We start from the raw sequence: 21,588 nt of genomic DNA, 5'->3' as shown, positions 1-21,588 counted from the left end.
TCTAAGCACCTGCGGCCTGGAGAAGGTAAAATATGAATGACAGCCTACAGTAAACAGCCGCTCCGCAGACACAAACACACATTCCTGTGTACAGAGACAACGGGCAGGCACACAGGGACTGACCACCAAGGGCTAAGAAAAGTGATTAATGAATATGACATCACAGAACGATTAGATAAATTACCTAAGGATATAACATGTAGGACACATCTAATTTTGGACGCTGGTTGTTGTTCACACAGAGAACCAAGTGTGGAAAGAAGTGGGTCACATTTGCACTCTTGCTGCATTTGATGACCCCAAAGCTTTCCAGAGTATAATTAATTCCAAGGGACAAAACATCACAACACATTTTCTGCATACAGCATAATATAATCCTTTATTTAATACTTTGATGAAACCAGAACAAATAGACAAAAGTCCCACAGTGCATCCAGTCCACATTCCCGTTGACTTCCCCCTCTCCCTTCCTTACTGCTCATCTCCTCGTTCTCTGCTCAGAGGTAAGCCAGTGCGAGGGAGGTGATGATGGACAGACCAATAACTGTGTAGCCGGTGCGGTACACCTCTGGGATTCTGAAGCCCTTGCCAAGGTCCCAACACTGATTTAAAAAAGAATCAAGAAATAAAGAGAAAAGAAGATAATTAGCATAAGAACTGCCAGCTTATGAATCTTAGCAAATACATGTACATCAGTAAAATAAGCAAACATAATTCAAATGAAAAACATAACAAACTGCATAGAGATCTGTCTCCTTTAAAAAGCTTAAGCTGAGGAGTCCAGACACTACACCAAACATTGTAATGGCAACAAACTACTAAATGTCTCAAATATACTCAAGTATGGCAAAAAAAAAAAATGTATTAAGTCTTACCAAGTGGCGGATGCCATTATAGGTGTGGAAAGACACAGGGAGGGCGAGGCCGAACTTGGCCAACCCGATGAGATAGGGGCCGATGGATAGCGAGTGGATCAAGTCCAGGTAGTAGGGGTAACTCTCCGGTAATACCAGCGCTGCCAAGGCAAAGGCTGAGATAGCTAGACACAGACAGAAGTAATGAGACCAACGATTGGATAAGGTGTGGATGTGAATGGGTGTCATGTTGTGCATGCATGCCTTTTAGAGAGAAAGCAATACATGAGAAATGAACACATGTCAAGGACCAACATGCTACTACCATGCGTCTGGATGATTAAAAATGCATAATGGCAGAGGAAACATTCCTTGTTGAAACACATAGCAGGTGTCAATCAATGTAAACACAAAAGGCAGAGTTGCACAAAAGCAACCAAAAGTAAGCATATGTGAACAGACAACCTTTAAAATAAAATAATAATAATTTATACTTTATTGATCCCGAGGGGGAAAATTAAAAATTTTTTCCCACTTTGTTGTTAGAACACACTACACACAGGCCTGAAATACACACACATGCTAAATCATTCAGATTTTTATTCCATATGCAAAATAGCACTGAAAGGCAAAATATCTACATATTAAACACCACAAATATGATAATATTATATAAATCCATATGGCTTGTAAAAATGACTCTCAGCAGGTAATTATTTCCTTCTACCAGCCCGTTGCAAGGCGGCCAGAAAGGTGATTTTGGTGATTAAGCACATGTTTTGATAGAAAGACGAGACATAGTAAGTGACTGTTGGCAGTTGAGGGTGCTGATCTTTATTGCACCCATGAACATATAAACAAAACTGGACCCAGCTTTTACAGCATGGTACATCAAGGTCAGCAATACTGCTGTACGAACAATACTGCTGTAGCTTAGCAGTCCAGTATTAGCAAATGGTTGAATTGTATTCAACAACTTCTGCTTTTAAATGCTCTTAGCAGAAATCAATAGTGGACTAAAATGCCCTGAAGAGATTTTCAGGGTCAATTAAAAGCTGACATTGGCAGTAGAATAGCTTCACTTGATGTTAGAATAACAACATTAAAGCTCACACATGTATCATCAAGTGTTGTTTTTTTGGTGGGATAATGTGGGTATTTTATGGAGTAAACTAACTACAGAAGGAAAACTATTCACAAGCATGTCTATGACCTTAGTCATGGATGACAAAGAAAAAACAGATGTGTTACCTCCACTGAGCCCCACTCCAGTTCCTCTGAATGTGATGGACATCACCATGGGGACAGACCACCTGAAACACAAAGAAAAGGCCACACATTTACTTTCAATATGAGATATACATACACTCACCTAAAGGATTATTAGGAACACCATACTATTAACGTGTTTTACCCCTTTTGCCTTCAGAACTGCCTTACTTCTTTGTGGCATTGATTCAACAAGGTGCTGGAAGCATTCTTTAGAAATGTTGGCCCATATTGATAGGATAGCACCCCCCCACACCATTACACCACCACCACCAGCCTGCACAGTGGTAACAAGGCATGACAGATCCATGTTCTCATTCTGTTTACGCCAAATTCTGACTCTACCATCTGAATGTCTCAACAGAAATCGAGACTCATCAGACCAGGCAACATTTTTCCAGTCTTCAACTGTCTAATTTTGGTGAGCTGGTGCAAACTGTAGCCTCATTTTCCTATTTTTAGTGGAGATGAGTGGTACCCAGTGGGGTCTTCTGCTGGTGTAGCCCATCCGCCTCAAGGTTGTTCGTGTTGTGGCTTCACAAATTCTTTGCTGCATACCTCGGTTGTAACGCGTGGTTATTTGAGTCAAAGTTGATCTTCTATCAGCTGGAATCAGTCGGCCCATTCTCCTCTGACCTCTAGCATCAACAAGGTATTTTCGCCCAGAGGACTGCCGCATACTGGATGTTTTTCCTTTTTCAGACCATTCTTTGTAAACCCTAGAAATGGTTGTGCGTGAAAATCCCAGTAACTGAGCAGATTGTGAAATACTCAGACCAGCCCGTCCACCAGCCACCAACAACCATGCCACGCTCAAAGTTGCTTAGATCACCTTTCTTTCCCATTCTGACATTCAGTTTGAAGTTCAGGAGATTGTCTTGAAAAAGGACCACACCCCTAAATGCATTGAAGCAGCTGCCATGTGATTGGTTGGTTAGATAATTGCATTAATGAGAAATTAACAGGTGTTCCTAATATTCCTTTAGGTGAGTGTATATGTGGTTGAAACACACTCCAAAACACACGTCAAAGCATTGAGCCTTCACTGGCTTTTACTTGGTGTTTTAAAACCGTTTTGTTTCAGGTTAGGCTCAGCCTGGCAAGCTGCATCACTAACATACAGTAGTATAGAAAGTAAAAAAGCACTCTTCGGATTTTTTCAGCTGCAGGCAGTAGTGCTAACTCAAAGTGGTTAAGAGATTCACAGGGCTAAGCTGCAAGCCATGGGAGGTCATTTAAATTTTAAGTGAAAGTAAATAGCAATTGACACTTTCACTTACACTAGGGTGATTATTTTGCACATCACATTTTGCAAGTAAACTCTTATTTTGTCTTGTGTTCTGAAGGGGAATTCAACAGGAAAAGTATATAGACCAACTGCCATGCTTTGCTTGTTTTCAAGCCATTATGTCTCTCTGGGCGGGCAAAGCAGAGAAAGAGGAGGTAACCCTTCCTCCTTATGACGTCATAAGGAGGAGATTCCAGATTGGCCCATCTGAGCTTTAATTTTCTCAAAGGCAGAGCAGGATACCCAGGGCTCGGTTTACACCTATCACCATTTCTAGCCACTGGGGGACCATAGGCAGGCTGGGGGAACTCATATTAATGTTAAAAAACCTCATAAAGTGAAATTTTCATGCCATGGGACCTTTAAGCAAATGCATACAGAGTAACTTAAAACAGGTTAAAGGGTATGATCTAAATCACTAGATCACCAATGATTAAACCAACCAATGTTTGGTGTCAAAAACAAAGTGCGCTGACATAGATTGGCCGTAAGAAAGATCCCAGATGACAGAAAGATACAAAGTGAAAAACCTTGTGTGAAATTGCAAGGCACATACTGAACACAAGTTTTTTTTTTTTTTTTTTTTTTTAAGCTTCGTAAATTCGGTAGTAGTTAACAGCGAATATTGAAATTTTTGACATTCCTTCGTTCTCGGCTGAGATGGACAGCATAGCGCGGCCTAGCAGCTAGCAGACTTTACTTCTGCTCATAGCTTAATCCCAACGGAACACCACGGTTGAATTTGAGCCTGCATCAATCACAATTATTTTAGTCAATGTTGAAATCACGATCATTGTCTTTTAGAAAGATGTTGCAAGTATTGAACTTAAAAAAACAGTGAAACAGTTCAACAAATAAACAGTGAAAACACCTTGAACTGTAAAATTTCCCTTTAAACTTTTCCCGTTTGAATTTTTTTTTTCCCCATTCAGAACACAAGACATAATAAGAGTTTACTTGTAAAACATAATGTGCTAAATAATTGTTCCTCAATTACTCTGTTTTTGTGATAATTAGGAGCCAAAATCATGATTAAAATTTTGATTAATTGCACATGCACATTTTTGTTTCAGCCTAACAATGTTGAAACAGAGCTTCTAATATTGTTGGAGAGCAACAAATTAGCGGACTGCCGATTCGTCACTGCACCTTTCTCTTAGCTCCGCACCGGGTGTGTGTGCGAAGCCCTGCCTTTAGCGAAACTCAGTGATTAAAGGAGAGGAGATAAACGAGATGAACTAGTAAAGACTCTCACACTGAGCTGAAATGGAAACACTGTGCTGCAACACGTCTTTTGGTTTAATCAAAAGGCATGAATTTTAACGATTCTGTTATCTACTAAAAAACGCATATCAAAAGAGTCGAAAGTAAGATATAAATATTCAAATCCAGCCCTAGACAGTATATCAAGTTGCTCATTGCACTACATGTATCCAAAAGCATGAAAATCTCTGGTAATGGTGGATCGTCTTGCTGTTTTTTAAGAACTATAAGACTGCATGATCTGAAATTGCGGTAGAATTTTTGTGTCTTTGAAATTATTAAGATTAAAATATAAAACATAAATGGAGCATACAAATTGTACTTAAAGGCTGATTTATGCTTCTGTGGAGGCTCCACTCAGAGCTTCGGTCGTAGCCACGTAAGTGGCCTGAAGTTCATACTTCTGTGTTGGTATGTGCGTCGATCTCTTTAAGAGAATAGCAGAGCCGGCGTGTGTGTGCATGGGGAGTGTGTGGTAGAGCGAGTGAGAGAGTGACGGCGATTAGCTTTGGAGCGGCGTAGATTTAACACAGAAGCATGAGTCAGCCTTAACGACTGAGTCATCTCCATCTTTACTTGAGATTATTTCCTGGACAAAACAGGCTACAGACGTGACAGAGTACGTACTTGTAAATGGTGAGATGAGGAGACATGGGTCTGTTTAATTTGGAATTTTTGGCCCAAAACTTGTTCATCTCGTCCTTAGCTGTGGTTCCCATTGGAGCAGCACTGTAGGGAGAAAAACATTTTTAGAGTACAGAAGTTTACAGTAGAACAATGTACAGTCCATAGGTTTTAGCATGTAGCCGTATCACTACTTTTTGAGGCAGTGTATTTATGTGAACATTGTTGTCTCTTTCTCTCTCACACAAGCGCACACACACACACACACACAAGCGCGCGCACACACACACAAGCGCGCGCACACACACACACACAACTTACTGTCTATAGAAGACACTCCGGGCAACACAGGGTCTGGAGAGACAGACACCCTGTCGGGCCAACGTCCTTTACACAAGAAACAAGTTTTAGAATTAAGTTTTTACTTGCTATCAGACCTTGCAGAAGCCACCTAAGATCAATAAAGTAGACAAAGTACGCTAAACACTATCTACGTAGCTAATTGATAGTGTCGTAAAGGTACGACAGCGTAGCAATGTAACGTTAGCTAAACTGTCAGTTAACGTTAACTCTAAATTAAACCAGACCAAAAATTCCAATTAGGAAGCCGAGTTTATTAACGGTCATACAACGCCCATATGTAGGACAAATGCAGCAACTAACACCTCTTGAGTCTGTCATTAATTCTACCAAGAGCCAAAGTCCACTCTCCTAAACAGCTAGAGTTAGCCCGCTAGCTAACGTCAGCTAGCGCGGAGTCACACCATATTTACATTAAATAAGGATAATACACCAAGGTAAAAAGATACACTTGGGCGGGTTGTCCTAAACTGTAACGCTTTTATGCTGTAAATGCTTCTATTTGACATAACATGTTTCCCCGAGTACAAACATTATGTAGCACAGATGTACTGACCTTAGAAGCAGCGCCATGTTTGACAAGCAGTGAACGGAAGTGACGTTGACGGATGTTGTTGTTCTGACCGGTTACATAAATTAAATCCTTGAAGGGTTGTTTTTTTTAAGGTCAGGCTCGGTCAGAGTGAGGTGATTATGTTTACGTTGGCTGTGATTTCCACATGCCTTTTTTGTCATTGAAATGTATGAGCATGCTCGTCTCTCTTCGTTCCGTATTAACCATACAATCTCACACTCACCTATATTTCAGATTGTATACATAATAATAATAATAATAATAATAATAATAATAATAATAATAATAATAATAATAATAATAATAATAATAATAATTTATACTTTATTATTCCGCAAGGGAAATTACAATGTTTTCACTGTGTTATTACAGAGACAGAGCGGTAACCGAACCCGGCCCGAGCCCGACAGGCATTAAGATATTTATGTCCGAGCCCGACACAGTTAAAATCTCATTTTTTTCTCATACTAATGAGGAAAGCCCGCTTTTATTAAGCAACTGTAGGAAGGCATTCGGAAATGTCAACAGATGAGCGCATCAAGCGCACGTTAACACAGGCGTGCATCTACATAATAAGCTTTTTTAAATTTAAAATGTTCAATGCCTTATCGCGCTGATGTGACCGAGCCCGTCCCGAACCCGAACATCATTTCTAAATATCTGTCCGAACCCTCGGTTCGGGTATCCATCCTCTACTATACATGCACTAATGGAGAGATGTCAGAGTGAGGGGGCTTCCCATGGAAAGGCGCCCCGAGCAGTTGGGGGTTCGGTGCATTGCTCAAGAGCACCTTGGCAGTGCCCAGCAGGTGAACTGGCACCTCTCCAGCTACCAGTCCACCACCATACTCTGGTCCGTATGGGGACTTGAACCAGCAACCCTCCGGTTCCCAACCCAACTCCCTACTACTACTAGAGATATCTGGGGGTGGCATATCTACATGCAACCCAGACTGATTCAAACCGTTAACCTGTTTATAGCCTATTTTAATGATGCATACCGATTTTTGGGTTGTAGGCTATTGTATATAGTTTGGATTTGCACTCTTTCTACTTGCACTCTTTCAACTTTGTATTGCAACTGCAGCAAAGCAATTTTCCTTGGGATTAATAAAGTTTTTACTTATTTTATTGCTGAGCCAGTAAAGCAATTTGTCTATTGTCTCTCCCTTTTCCAGCTTAAATAGATGGCAATAAATAGCTGGGTATAGCTTAAAAAAAAATAAAATACAGATATATTTAAATAAAATAAATATCTGCTAAAGTAAAATGTAAAACTACTACTAGTAGTACTATTTTTATTTAGAGCTGAAACAATTGGCCTAGTTGATTAATCGATTAGTGGATCAGCAACTATTTTGAACTCAATTAATCATTGAAGACATTTTAAAAGAAAAAATGCCACACATTCTGTGGTTGTTTGGATTTTATGTTTTATTTTGTCCTGGGATAGACCAATAACAATCGGAAAAATAAGCACAATTAAAATAATTGAGTTTTTCAAGTTTATTTATATAATTACATGTCATTGGTAAATGCTTCTAAACAATATAATGTATTTATACAACACAACCCAATGAATAGATATCAAGGAATTGGAAAATGAAATGTTGCAACAGTGTGCAACAAAGCAAAGCAAGGAAACAACAAAAATTATATGACCAAATGAGAAAAACTGCAAGTTGGTACAACATGACAGTCCAACCTAAACAGTTATAACTGCACCAGCAACCTTAAAGACTCCAAGAGAAGACCAGAGAAAAGTCACAAGAAAATCTTTATATGACGAAATAAAATTCATCCCAACTCAAAGATGGAGCCCCAATTTTAGTATTCAGTACCCCGCACAACACTCAAATGGTCAATGTGACATTGAGTTGGCAAGTATTGAAACAAGCCCCACTCAGACATCTACATTCACACTCATAAAGATAGCAAACGCGTAGTAAGGTTAATGATGCCCAGAAGGAGCCCTAGCCTGGGTTCCCAATGGCCTGGTCCTATATTAATGTTGCATAAAGTATAAGATTAGACCATGTAGGACTCAAAGTAGACAAGGTTTAGATTGGTTACATGGGAGTTAAATCCCTTTCTTACAAACTTTTGGAATCATTTTTACATTGCTTTTGAAACAAATAGCTTTCACAAAGGCTTCCAGAGCTGAACAACTGGGGAGGAGAATGCTCGGCTGCCTGTCGATTTCTTGTTGACTATTTTTGACAGTAAGGTAACGAGTGTCCAGTGAATATAAGACATGAGGACATACATAATGGATGATGAGATCAGGAAGATATGAGCATAAGCAGAGCCTGACCAATATTGATATTTTAGAGTTTAAAAATCTGATAACAATGTATATTAGACGCTTTTTTAAAGATTCCGTATTATTTTATTTATCCAGGTAAGTCGATTGAGAACAAATTCTCATTTGCAACGACGACCTGTCACATTCACACAGTTACACATTCATACCTGGAAGAAGCCCAGTACAACCAGTCTGATCTGTTGGCCACTGAACAGCTCCACTGGAGCGGTTGGAGTTAAGAGCCTTGCTCAAGGGCACCTCAGTGGTGGTGATGAGGGAGGGACAAGTGCTGCTCTTTCACTTTCCCCACCCAGATTTTATCCTGTTGGTCTGGGGTTTGAACTAGCGACCTCCCGGTCACAAACTTGCTTCTTTAACCTCTAGGACACCACCCTTAATTATGCTAATTCTGAGGTTCATACTTGTATTTTGGGTTTCTACTGGAACACGTGTACATGCTTTAATGTTCAAAAAACTAATTGTTTTTCTCATACTGTCCGTCTGCATATACCTGTATATGTGTCTGTCTGAAACGCTCCGTTTAAGCGCCTGTCTCTTTACGCCCCCCACCTGAAAAACTACAGTCTGCTCTGATTGGTCAGCGTTTCTGATTCTGACTCTCTGAGTCTCTGCACCGTCATAGAGCTCAACAGTGACCGCCCACTTTTTTAACAGCTCTGGTTCCTGAAGTGTTTTTTCCCATTCAATATCTCCATTGACGTTTCATTAATTGCTTCTAAGGAGTTTTAAGCCTGGAACCAAGCCAACCAGCTACAAGATAAATTGTGACCATAAAACATTTGATTTGTGCAAAAGAACATTTTGAAAATGGCAAAAAAGGCGAAGGTACAAGACTGTGTACAGAAACTATCATAGACTTCAATAGTAGAAGCCGCTCTAAACGTCGCAGGTGCAGTAAACATTTCCATGGTAACACGAGTTCCACCAATCAGAGACGTCTCAGATCAAAAACTTTCACAATTTAGTAGCTCGTGGTCAGTCTACCTGGATTGTTTAGACATGATGGCTGATAATCTAAATCCTTATGGAGAAAATGAATGGCATTTTTACTTCTGGAAGCACACTGTTGAGCTCTATTGGAGCCAGGGAATTACTGTAATGCCACTGTAGCAACACTTTCTAGTAAAGTTGTGACATCACAACCGTACATAAATGACATCTCATTTTAAAAGTGTGCATTTCTCTGCGCATTCAGTATTTTGATACTTTCACAGTATTTATGTAGCACCTGGACCTGCTTTATAATCAAAAACTACCTAGAAATCTTACTTTTTACAGAATGGGACAGGCCTTTAACATATACGCATAACATTATTGATGTTTGTAAAATAATTGGGACCAAGATTTGCATTAAGAAGGACTATTAAAAAATAAATCTGTCAGTGCTCTCTGATGAACAACTTAGAGTTTCTAAATAATCTTTTAGCAATTTTGTGCAGCAGTTTCTTGTTACTGTACTTATTGGCTGGCATATACGCTGAAACTGATATATCTGCCCTCACCAGTAAATTTGTTCTTAGTGTGGCCTGTGTAGCATCAACTGATACACTTACAGTAAAGGCAGATCTAGTGATTTGGAAAACAATTTTGGTACATGTGGCATCCTACATATTCAAATTGACAAGTTGATCACTAACCCTGTCCTAATAAGAAAAACTACTGACCACAATATCATTGTATAACAATTCAAAAGATGGCCTGAAATATTTTGGAATAAATTTTTATTTGGTACATTACACACGATGAACGACTTAGGTATTCCTTTAGAGCCACACAGGCCATGATATGTCACTTTGGGAACAGTTTATATACGTAAGGCACACAGGTATACATTACCATTGTTTTGCTGGAAATGTTTTCTGAGAAAACAAAAAAGAAAAACTCAAAGCACAATCAAAAGCCTATTTTCAGCAGTATTTTTTATGATAATCAGATTTGTGAGCTGATCCATGCAATATTACAACTGACAGACACACACAGTTCTACCCTCACGATCACACACAAATTCACATACGCGCACACACACACACACACACACACACACACACACACACACACACACACACACACACACACACACGCGCGCGCGCACACGCACACAATTCAAACTGACATTTTCTGAATATTAATAATATGTCTCCTTCTCCACCCAACCTGGAAGAGAGACAGAAAGAGAGAGAGAGAGAAAGTGTCAGAGACCAAAATGACACGCGAGCAGTTTTCATAATATCCTTTTGTATCACTCTATTTGTATTCATCTCATTTCCTTTGTCTCTACATTTCCAAATGAATCCCCTTATAACTCTAAGAATATGATCAGCAGCCCGTGACACACAGATTAACAGAAATGATTAACTGTCACGATGAATTGTATTATTCTCCCCATGTCTTGGCCCTCATCAGCTGAATGCTGTGGCAGTGAACAGACTGGGAGCTATTGTAGTGTGTCCATATCATGTTTATGATCTTTGGGGCATGTCTCAAGAGTTTTCATCAGCTTGCTTTAATTTCCTTTCTCGTCATTCTCTACTGTTTCTTGTTGCTATTTGACAGGTATAATCTGTTTCATGGTGCAAGTTTAACATATGTTCAGTTAAATCCATAAAGATTACTGCATGTCAGACCTTTTAACATGCTGCTTAAGGTTTTTATCTTCAAACCAATAGGAGAATCACGAAACATTTTGTGCAATCATCTATGAACATATTTCTTCACTGCTTCTATCAACAAAATAAGAAGGGGCTTATGTTTTCACCCGTGTCTGTTCATCAGCAAGACATATTGAAAAAGTTTGGTTGATATCTAGTGCAGATGTAGCCCTTGGCCTAAGAATCAGATCAAATTAGATTCCACTGGTGAGGTGTGATTTTCACCATTGAATGTTTTCTTGTTTATTTGCCGTGATTTTATGCTCCATCTATCAAATTGAATTCCTGAGCAAAGTGCCAGACAGCGGTGCATTTAGATGCTATTTAGTCAGAAATCAAACCTGGAAGACAAACAGTAATCAGTCAAGTGTTGCAGAGGCTGCAGCTTTTAAAAAGCCTGATAGTTTTCAGCTGCTGTGATAAGAGTAAAAAATAACTTTTAAATGGAAATTGCTTTATGATATATGTAAAAATTACAATAACCATGTTTAAAATCTGCCAGAAAAACTATGCAAATTGAAAAAGATTGCATCATGTACTTTGTCCAAGAAAACACAAATAAAAGAGATTTCAACATGACAGCTGGCAACAGTGAGCATAACACCACAATTAAAGCTTACATCCTTTGTCGACGATAATCATCCACAGTTGCTACCGACAGTGTTTGGTAAAATCGGTACCCTACTTTCCTTTTTTAGCTGAGTTCAAAACAGTTCTATGTTGTTGTTTTTTTATAGAAGTTTTATGTGCTTGCTTTAGATGACATTGAACTTTATCTTCGACTGCATGTCACCGTCTGTCAAATGCATGCTGGGATCCTCCAGGTCACATCGGCAGAGCAGAGCTGTAGCGACTTTGTCAATCAGTGTGTCCTTAAAGGAGCAGACAGTCTACTCTTTTAGAATGTGTTTTTTTTTTTAAACAAGGACAGTAGAAAGTCTGAGAGAGGTACAGGGGACGGGAGAAAAGGTCTTGATAGAAAATGGCTGGTGTTTCCTGAGATAGGGGTGTCAATCGTTACGCCATCACTTGGCTATTCTTTTTTTTCTTTCAGCTTATTAACAAGACAAAGAAGGTTGAAACCTTTTTAATCTTGGTTTCTCTTAATAACTGCTTACCTCCGGGGCTTCTCCTCAGAATTAATTTACGGACCTCATCATAAATGAAGATGAGAAGACTGTATGGGAAGGCACAGAACCACCACAGGGGCCTGAGAGGAAGAGAGACAGAGCATATAACAGGGTTGGATAGAGCAGCAGCAGGAGGTGCAAATTGTTAAATTCATTGCAGCCATTTTTTTGAATATTAAGGATAACGGGGTGTTTAAGAAGATCACAGACTTCATTTAAAGTCCGGAGTGACAGGCTAATGGCAGCCTATTAGGTCTTTAAGAGGTTATTTTTCGGTTGGGTGGAGACATGCATATGCAGAACGTACTTTAGGGGGTACATGCGCAGGGCAATGTCCATTCCAGGGCAGTAGGAGAGGAAGGCAGCCAGAGCAGTCTCAACAAACAGACCGAAGATCAGGATCCTGTTCCTGTTGGACAGAAAAAAAAAGGAAAGGAAAAGGTTCAAACTAATCAAAATCACTCACAGAAGGGGTGGGATAAAAGGTCATGTATTCTAATACTTCTAATACTACTAACAGCAGTAACCTAGCTGTAAAAAGGAAATGTTTCTTTCCTCTTTTGACTCTCCTGGTTTGCTTATTAGTTTCTTAGCAGAAGTCTTGCATTTTATAAGTGCAATAACCTTGCATATGTTAACAGTGCCAACTTATCGTGTTTATCTATCTTGATTTTTAGATTTCACTATTTAAAATGTTGCTATTTTATATTTTTGTTTGTTATTCTTATATTTTGCTATTAAAGTGTGTCTCATGTCTTCGTTGTTGTTGTCTTTGTTGTTGTTTGTATGTATGTTATAAATGAATAAACATTTGATTAAAAAAAAAAGAAAGAAGAAATCTTCAAAAATCTTAATAGTCATGGGTGCCTGGGTGGTCTAGTGGTAGAGCGCGCGCCCATATATAGAGGCTCAGTCCTCGACGCAGAGGTCATGGCTTCAATTACAACCTGCGGCCCTTTGCTGCATGTCATTCCCCCTCTCTCTCTCTCCCCTTTCATGTCTAAGCTGTCACAAAAAATAAAGGCCTAAATGCCAAAGAAATAATCTTACAAAAAAAAAAAAAGTTACAGTCAATTACTGACTTAAAGGTGAAACTGCCTTCCTTTCATTCATGCCTTCATTTTACATCTTTCTATCCATCTTCTACTCCAGCTCTCCCTCCCTCCCTCACTTACTTCATGCCCTGCTGAAAGAGGGAGTTCCTCCTGGTCTTGCAGATGATAACATCAGCCCACTGAACGACAACAATGCTGATGAAGAAGGAGGTGTGGCAGGTGAATTCAATGATCTTCCTCTGCTCATAGGTCTGCAAGGTCAAAACACACATTGTATTTATTCCTTCACGGGTATGGGAATGTTGAAAGAGTGTGCTGGTTTGTCTTTGTCCCCGCTCCTTACCCACTCCTGCCCATAGCTGTCCTCCACATCATTTACTTCGCGGTCGTCCCACCTGATGCGGATGCCCACCAGGTTCTTCGGGAGGAAGCCGTTCTCAGCCAAAATCACAAAGTAGGTGAAAAAACCAGCAAGAGCCTGGATCATCCCTGGAAACAAAAATGTGCAAGGGATCAAAGTCAAAACATCTTCTATTCATCTATTCTCAGTGTCTTTAGTAAGGGTAACCTAAATATTTATATAACACTTCATTTCACGGGTCTTCCTAATCATTTTCCTAATATGTTTCCTGTAAAGAACTATGCTATTTGATGATAGTTATAAGGAACATTTACACTAAGTTTCTTTATTGTAGTCAGAGTTTAGTTTAATTTGTGTTGATTTTATAAGGAGTTGAACATTCATGCTTGCTTGCAGAAAAAACATATAATTTGCATGTTTGTCTGACTTGCTGTGTACTGACTAAAAGATGATGTGTGTTACACTAGCATTTAATTGTAACCAGTAAATTTGGTAAAAAAAAAGTGTACCAGTGAAACAAAACCAAAAAATGATTAAGAATTTGTAAGGGAATTTCCGACCTGCAGAATAAAATGGTACCCATTTTATTTGTGTGGTGTTTTAAAGACACTAATCTCAGTGCTATTATATATTTAAACCATTATTGCATTAATTTTGGGCTATTAGTATAAATTACAGCTACAGTAATGTATGTATGTATGTATGTATGTACTGCATGTACTGCATCGATGGATGGATGGATGGATGGGTGTATAGATGGATGGATGGATGGATGGATGGATGGAATAATTACTCATCTGTTGTGTCCCATCAGTGTAGCAATGTGGGCAATGTTATTACAGAACCAGTAGAAAAACAACAGGATTTATAGGTAATGGGGGTCATTTGACAAAATATATTTCGACAGCAGCACTAACATTACCAATGGTCCAATACTTTGTTTCACTTATTTACAGGCGTCATAGGACAAATAAGAAAGTGCATATTTTTGACACTCTGGACATTCAGCCTCAGTCCTCCTGCTGTGTGCCACCTAATATTTGTTCAACAGCACAGGTGATTGCATCCTCCTCCCTCTGCCCTCTACAATGTTGCTATTTTGTAAGTAAATGGCTCCAGACAGCTGAGGACTGCAATAATAGCCGGTAGTGAGTTTTAATTTCATGTTGGAAAATGTGTTTTGTCAGAGTGGGTGTAACGTTTTCAACATGATGGACATCTTATTTCAAGAGCTTCAAGTCTTCACATATACCAAACCTACACAAGTACTTATCAAGGATTGAGATAACGCTTATAAATCATCAGATTAATTACGTTGCTAAATTGAAACCCCGCACCAGGTCAGCGTTAATGTTAATAGACGTAAACATCATTTTCTCAGTGATAAGAAAATTGGTTGCACCTGTTTTGAGGAGGCTGTTACTTGTACTTCTCTTCATTGGTGCTTGCTTACAGTGTTGGAACTTTACTGTCATCATGTGTCACTCTAGATCAGATCATCAGTTAAAGGTTCATTGTCGATGCCTCAGGACTTCAATGCATTGTCAGAACAGCGGATTGTAAATGTGATTTGATGTGACCTGCACAAGTTCTGCCCCAGTGGAAGTCATCTTGGAAGAATTATGGGAATTGATGTGAGTTGCCGGCTGTTTAGAACGTGTTCAGCTTTAAATTGCATGCCATCCAATGAAGCCCTGTCATATTTTGACCCATTTAACAGCCTATAAAATTGGGCCAGCCTTTGCGTTTCACTATTCCCATTCCATATAAAACCAGAGATAAAGAGCATGCATTCAAGTGAAGTTCCAACCAGTGAAACATGACCAAGATTAAGCAGAAAATAGTTGCACTCTTGGCACTCAATTTGCTGTAAATGTCACGACAATTAGAAGAAAATTGTGGGACACTCTCCTGTCTGCTCACCGCTGGATCTAGTTTCCTTAACTGTACATCCCTAAACATTTACAAAAGCAGTATGAAATGTCAAGATTTGTGATAAATGTCAATATTTAGTTTTTATGCCTGGGAAGTTTACAACCATAACGTCACTACAAGAGGCCTGTCACAGTGATTCAGGTTTAAGAGCTGTGGTCCAAAGAGCTTATATGAGCCACAAGAGGACAAACCTATCTGCCCGTATGCCATGCTAATGAGGCGTTCATTGACCAGCTTGTCTGTTTTGGGATTCCTTGGTTGGCGTTTCATGATGTCACTCTCAGCTGTCTCATAAGCCAATGAGATGGCCGGAACCTGGAAAGGAATGGGAGGACAGCACAGAGTCAGCTCACTTTACGCATCCTGTACAATAAATGTTCAGGAATTTGTCTTTGTGGCAACAGTACAAAGGCATGATGACAGCGCCAGACACGGGACACCCTAGACATATCACCGTTAATATAATTCAGCATTCAATCACCGTGTGGAAGGAGAGAAAAGACAGAAAAAAGGGCAAGGAGGGGGAACAAAAAAGCAGTGACAGTGACAGAGAGGGAGCAGACAAGGGGAGAGAGACTGAATTTCAAGACACTCATAAAAAAGGAGGGTAAAAAGGTCTCTGTAATAAAGTATGTGTGTAGTGTATTGGCTGATTTTACCAGGTAAGCACCGGAGCAATATGTCTGACTTAGGGCAGGATATCGCTGCGACTTAGGTGGGATTTGAGGTGGGGACTTGGCACTGTGTTAAACTGAACACATGCTCTGCGGTCTACAAATCCAGTTTGTTTTGGTGTTTTCCTCCCCTGACCCACAGCCATTGAGAAAGACAAGAAGAGAGAAAGATGTGACTATGCTTGGCATTGATTTTTTACACCTCTGAAAGAGAGTGTGTGTGTGTGTGTGTGTGTGTGTGTGTGTCTGTGTGTGTCTGTGTGTCTGTGTGTGTGTGAATGTGAAGTACTCTTAAGTGTGCCACATCCTGCTTTGATACACATCTTCTGCGGCCATCCTTTCCACATGGCAGTGCTTGCTAAAAATAATCATAGTAGACGCCGAGTGCTGCTTGTCACTGCTAAACCTCAGCAGAGCCCTCAAGCCTGTTGCCTGAAGTCGAACTAAGCTGTTAACAAGCTGTTAACATCCTCACCAGCAGACATGGGAAATTTTGAAATTTTACTTGTGTTGTTTCAAGTACTTTATTGAATATTTGAATATAAGTTTCACTTTAAGGGTGTTACTCTTCAAAGCAGACGTCCAGCTGTTCACTCCACCAGCGGTGATTAAATACATGCAGACATGTTGCTTTGAAGGGAAAGGTTTTTATATGCAAAACAGTTGCTTAAGCAAATAAAGTGCCTTTAAGCTTCAATCATCGCATGTTTGAAGAGAAATTCAGCCAATAAAGCATGCTCTATCCCTGTGATCTCAGACAGTTAAAGTTAGTTTTATGAACATGAACAAATCTGCCCTGCTGTTAGAAAACCAAAGAAGTTCATTTTGGATGTCACCCGAGTAAAATAAATGTAACTTCTTTATCAACAATGTTAGCAAGCTGCTCCTCTTTACAAGGACGGAGCTAGGGGGTGGCTTCTGGGTCTCCAGCCCCAAATGTTTTCTCAAAAGCCCCGAATCTTTGACGGTTTTAAAATAACTTCAACTTTGTGTCATTTCCCCTCAGTCTCTCTGACTGGACCGGCTAATCAATGCAGTAAAAGTTGTGTTACTGGGGCAATATCGTCTATGTTTCAAGATTAGTAACTCTGTCTACACCAAATTCTTATGTTATCTATGTTATAATTTAAAAAATACAAACATCAGACAGTTTTTGCCTTTTTCTAGGTGTCAGGATTGAAACATCCTTGTGTTCTGGTTTCAGATTAGATTAGATTAGATACAAAATAGGATGGAGGTTCTACAGGATGATTCTTTCCCCTCTCCCCCCCCCCTCCCGAGGTTTGGGCTGAGCCAAGAATTTTTACAACATCTGGCTCCGCCCCTGCATCTTTATCTTAAACCTGTGGAGACAGTGTATGCTTCTTGGCAGTCGGATATGAGGCCATTATAGTACATGGACTTCATTACTTTTGCTTGTGGCTCATTGGAATGTATAGGAACCTGTTTTAGCCGCATGTTACTGTCTGGTGGCTGAGAGCAGGAAAACTTTAAGTTACAGTAATGAACACAAATGAACAAGTCCTTTTGAATATATTCTTCCTGTGCTTCCTTTCTTTTGCAATGATCGATTACGCCCCTCAGGCAAGCAGCGTGCCAGCAACTCTTTTGTTGCTACTAGAAATACAATGGAGGGATTGGCATCTGGAAATGGCAGAGCTGTGAAATGTAAATGTGTATGTGAGCGTCACCCGCTCTTTGTTCTGCTTGAACGGGCGTCGGCAGTGAGCCAAAAAGCACATTTCTGCCACCAAGAGAAAGGAACAAATTAAATCAAACGCATTGTTCTTTTTACCTTCGGGCACTCATATATGACACTGGTATTAACAGTTGTTTCCTTAATGTTACCTTTAGCTTGCCTGTAACTATGCAACATGCTAACAATTAGCATCCCCTCACTGAGAAGAATCACTCAAATTAACCAACAATTAGCTTTGAGCACTGAGAGTGCTTTGCAACATAACCCAATAGATAAAAAGATAAATCTAAAACCATATGTTTTGTTGTCATGACCTCCTGTGAACTGAATGTCTCCAGAAAGTTAAAAGCTATAATATTTCAAATACAAACACTGGAAACCAGGATCCAAAAGGCCAGGAAAAGAGAAGATGTGTTCGACAATTAGTGCATCATACACTTAGAACACAATACAGGCTTGGCAGCAGTCTGTACATCTATTAAGCGGTCATTTTTCAGAAGATTAGTCAAAAGTATGGATTCAGATAATGAAGGAAAACTACGGTTAGCATGTCTACAGAGGGATTGAGGGACTGAACAAAGGGAGCTGAGCGTTCCCTCAGCGCTCACCATGTCAGTGCCCAGGTCGATGCAGAGGATGGTGACAGTTCCCAGCGGAAGAGGAACACTAGCACAGATGAAGAGGAGGAAGGGCGAGATCTCTGGGATGTTACTGGTCAGCGTGTATGCAATGGACTTCTTCAGGTTGTCAAAGATGAGACGACCTGCAGCAATCAGAAACACAGGAAAGAAACACTTGTATGGATCAGGATACGTGTATAGATATCTATGTGTGTGTGTGTGTGTGTGTGTGTGTGTGTGTGTGTGTGTGTGTGTGAGTGTCCGTTGTTTTTAAAATATCTCGACCGTTCATCCGATCTGCTTCACACTTGGCTCCCTGGGTACCCAATGAACTTGGTGTTTGGAATTTGGAGCAGTTTGGACAGTGTCAGATATTGGATATTAATAAACTGTGAAGAAAACTAAACGACCGCGCAATAAAGGTTGAGAAAAAAAAAGAAGAAAAACTGCGACCTGCGGGCCTTCACGGCTCTCAGTCAAGCATGTCTTTGCAGTGGGCTACCGGTGTCGTGCCAAAAAGTCATCATTCGCCAAAAACTGATTGCTGTCCACCCTACATGCAAATGATGAAATTAATCGTACACAACCACACGTTAGATGAACGCCCAGGCTCTTGGGCTCTCCAGCACGTTGTTTTGTTGCGGTTGTGCACATTTCTCCGGCTGTTCTGCACGCTGCTGGCTCCCTGCTTCCACCGCCATGGCCACATCGCCTACTACTACTTCGATGTGTGGCTGCTACACGAAAAAAAGGAGACACGCCCAATCTCTAGATGAGGTGCAGCCGAGCCGCACCTGATTGAACCGCGCTGCAACATGTAGGCTATTACAGGTTAAGTGTTACAAATGATAAAAAAAAAAAAACACACAAATTCACGAGGCCCTTTACCTATGCCGTATGGTAAAACCGCCTGTGACCGCACATTTCAAGTTCTGCTTTCAAATGTCTATTTCAAGAGAGGCATCATCAGCACAATGTACTTAAATTTAACATAATTTAACATCTTTTCAAGGTGGACATTTCAACTCTAATATAATGCTGGATTTTAATTGTGATATTTTGTGAGTAGAATCTGAATCTGCAACATTCTCTGTCAGGTAAAAATACCGTAGTAGTACAATGTTTTCCTCTGTAGAAGTACACTGTAAGTCAGTAGTAAACAGTTGAGTTGCATATTAAGTGCTTTGGGGGCCTTCTGTAAATTATTTCGGGGTACAATGGTTTTGGAAAAAGCTGCAAGCAGCAACACAGGAGGCTAAGCAATCGTCCCGTTCCAAACGGGCATTACACTTGTGTTATTTATATCTGGATCCGTGTAGATTTTGGATGGGATATTGGTACCATTCTGCCACGGTATAGTTTGAATATTTTCTTTTTCTGATGCTTCACCGTGTTCAAGTGAATTTTCCAGACTTTCTGAAATAAAAAATGACTTTGGCTGCTCAGACCATATTAACAACCCCCACTTTAATTATATACCAGTCTCTTGTGGCAAGCCTCAAGTTAAATCTCACATCTGTCAGAGTAATTCTCAAGTCAAGTCCTTGAGGGCATGTCAATTCACAAGTCTGAATAAGCAAATTGCAGGTCAAGATTCAAGTCCTTCAGATCTCTGAGTGCTGACAATGATATTGATACAACGTTTGAACATTTTCCTTTCAAAGATGTTAATAGTATTTTTTACATAGTCCCTTCAATATATAGGCAAAATATGCAAGCCCTGCTTGGTGCTGTCTCAATCTTTTTTAATGTCCCATATTTTACCAGTTCAAAACTTGAGACTTGAATGTCTTTCCTTTCAACTCTCAAGTCTCTCGAGTCTTTAAGTAGTCAAGTCACACGTAAGCCAAGACTTAGTATGAAGATCACCCAATATTTGACTGAAGTATGACTAAAATCACAAGTCTCAAGTCTACAGCTCACACATTACATTTTCAGTTTTCAAGTATTTGTTTCTCTGACTCGCTTTTCTTCCTTTCACCCTATTTTCCCATCTTTCATTTTCCCATTCTGTCTCTCCTTCTCTCCCTCCTTCATTCCCCCACACTCACCCTCCTCCACTCCAGTGACGATGGAGGCGAAGTTGTCATCCAGCAGGATCATGTCAGCTGCCTGCTTGGACACATCGGAGCCGGCGATCCCCATGGCAACGCCAATGTCGGCTTTCTTCAAGGCCGGGGAGTCATTCACGCCGTCGCCTGTCACGGCCACGATCGCCCCCTGCACCCGCAAGGACCGACGGACAAAAAGTGTCAAGAAGAGAAAGATAAGTACCGTGATTTAAGCCTTTCTCTCTCCATTTCCCTCTCTTTGCCCATACCCTTCAGTCTTAATAATGTCTTTTCAAAGCAGCTCTGGGGAGATTAAATGAAAAATGGAATTGAGTTGCAATCATTCCGTCACATGGAGTGAGAGTGAGTGAGGCAGGGTGAATTGTAGCATGACCTCAATATATGGGGATGTGTGCATACACACATCTATTTTTTTGACTATTCACACATAAATGCTGAGCTCAAACATTAAGGAATATATATACAGTATATACATATATAGATAGGGTTAGGGATAGAGTTGAATAAACAGTTAATCATATACTTTACAGACACAGTGGATTCAACCATTACTCACGAATGGACCTCCATTGCACACACACACACACACACACACACACACACACACACACACACAAAGAGTTACACACACTGTATTCAGCCTGAAATGGCATGTGCACACACACACAAAACCCTCACACACACACACACACACACACCTATTCAACCATTTCTCCACACTCCAGAAATAAACATACATATTCAAGCATTCAGACAGACAAACACACACATCCTTACATTCACCCACATAAACGCACACCCCCCTATTCAGCTGTACGCTCTCACAATCTCTCATA

General features: G+C 40.1%; 2 protein-coding genes across 6 annotated transcripts in view; both read right to left on the bottom strand.

Annotated features, from left to right (window-relative positions):
* Positions 1–356: 356 nt before the first annotated feature.
* Positions 357–6,318, bottom strand: sdhc (succinate dehydrogenase complex, subunit C, integral membrane protein). The gene is made up of 6 exons (XM_031286044.2): positions 6,215–6,318; positions 5,620–5,685; positions 5,302–5,403; positions 2,106–2,167; positions 876–1,039; positions 357–602 (listed from the first exon to the last, which is right to left on the bottom strand). Exons 1-6 carry the CDS (start codon positions 6,229–6,231, stop codon positions 498–500), a joined length of 516 nt encoding a protein of 171 aa, XP_031141904.1. The 5' UTR covers positions 6,232–6,318; the 3' UTR covers positions 357–497.
* atp1a2a (ATPase Na+/K+ transporting subunit alpha 2a) overlaps positions 5,596–21,588 on the bottom strand; it is a 47,537-nt gene continuing 31,544 nt past the window's right edge. Inside the window, exons 17-25 of one of the 5 annotated variants that reach the window (XM_031286026.2) lie at positions 20,732–20,900; positions 18,669–18,823; positions 15,879–16,002; positions 13,735–13,880; positions 13,512–13,642; positions 12,644–12,745; positions 12,325–12,416; positions 10,653–10,712; positions 5,596–5,614 (exon numbers count right to left, since the gene is read on the bottom strand). In XM_031286026.2, the coding sequence (XP_031141886.1) occupies positions 10,684–10,712; positions 12,325–12,416; positions 12,644–12,745; positions 13,512–13,642; positions 13,735–13,880; positions 15,879–16,002; positions 18,669–18,823; positions 20,732–20,900 (948 nt within the window). In that variant the 3' untranslated portion in view covers positions 5,596–5,614; positions 10,653–10,683. Of the gene's footprint in view, positions 5,615–10,262; positions 10,713–12,324; positions 12,417–12,643; positions 12,746–13,511; positions 13,643–13,734; positions 13,881–15,878; positions 16,003–18,668; positions 18,824–20,731; positions 20,901–21,588 lie in introns of those variants that run through there. The other 4 variants (XR_004898242.1, XM_031286018.2, XM_031286033.2 and 1 more) reach the window with 4 other exon arrangements.

This window comes from Sander lucioperca, chromosome 9 (assembly GCF_008315115.2).
Source record: "Sander lucioperca isolate FBNREF2018 chromosome 9, SLUC_FBN_1.2, whole genome shotgun sequence".
Classification (NCBI taxonomy): Eukaryota; Metazoa; Chordata; class Actinopteri; order Perciformes; family Percidae; genus Sander; species Sander lucioperca.
The sequence above is the reverse complement of the archived record's forward strand: the minus strand, read 5'-3'. Positions and strand labels throughout refer to the sequence as shown.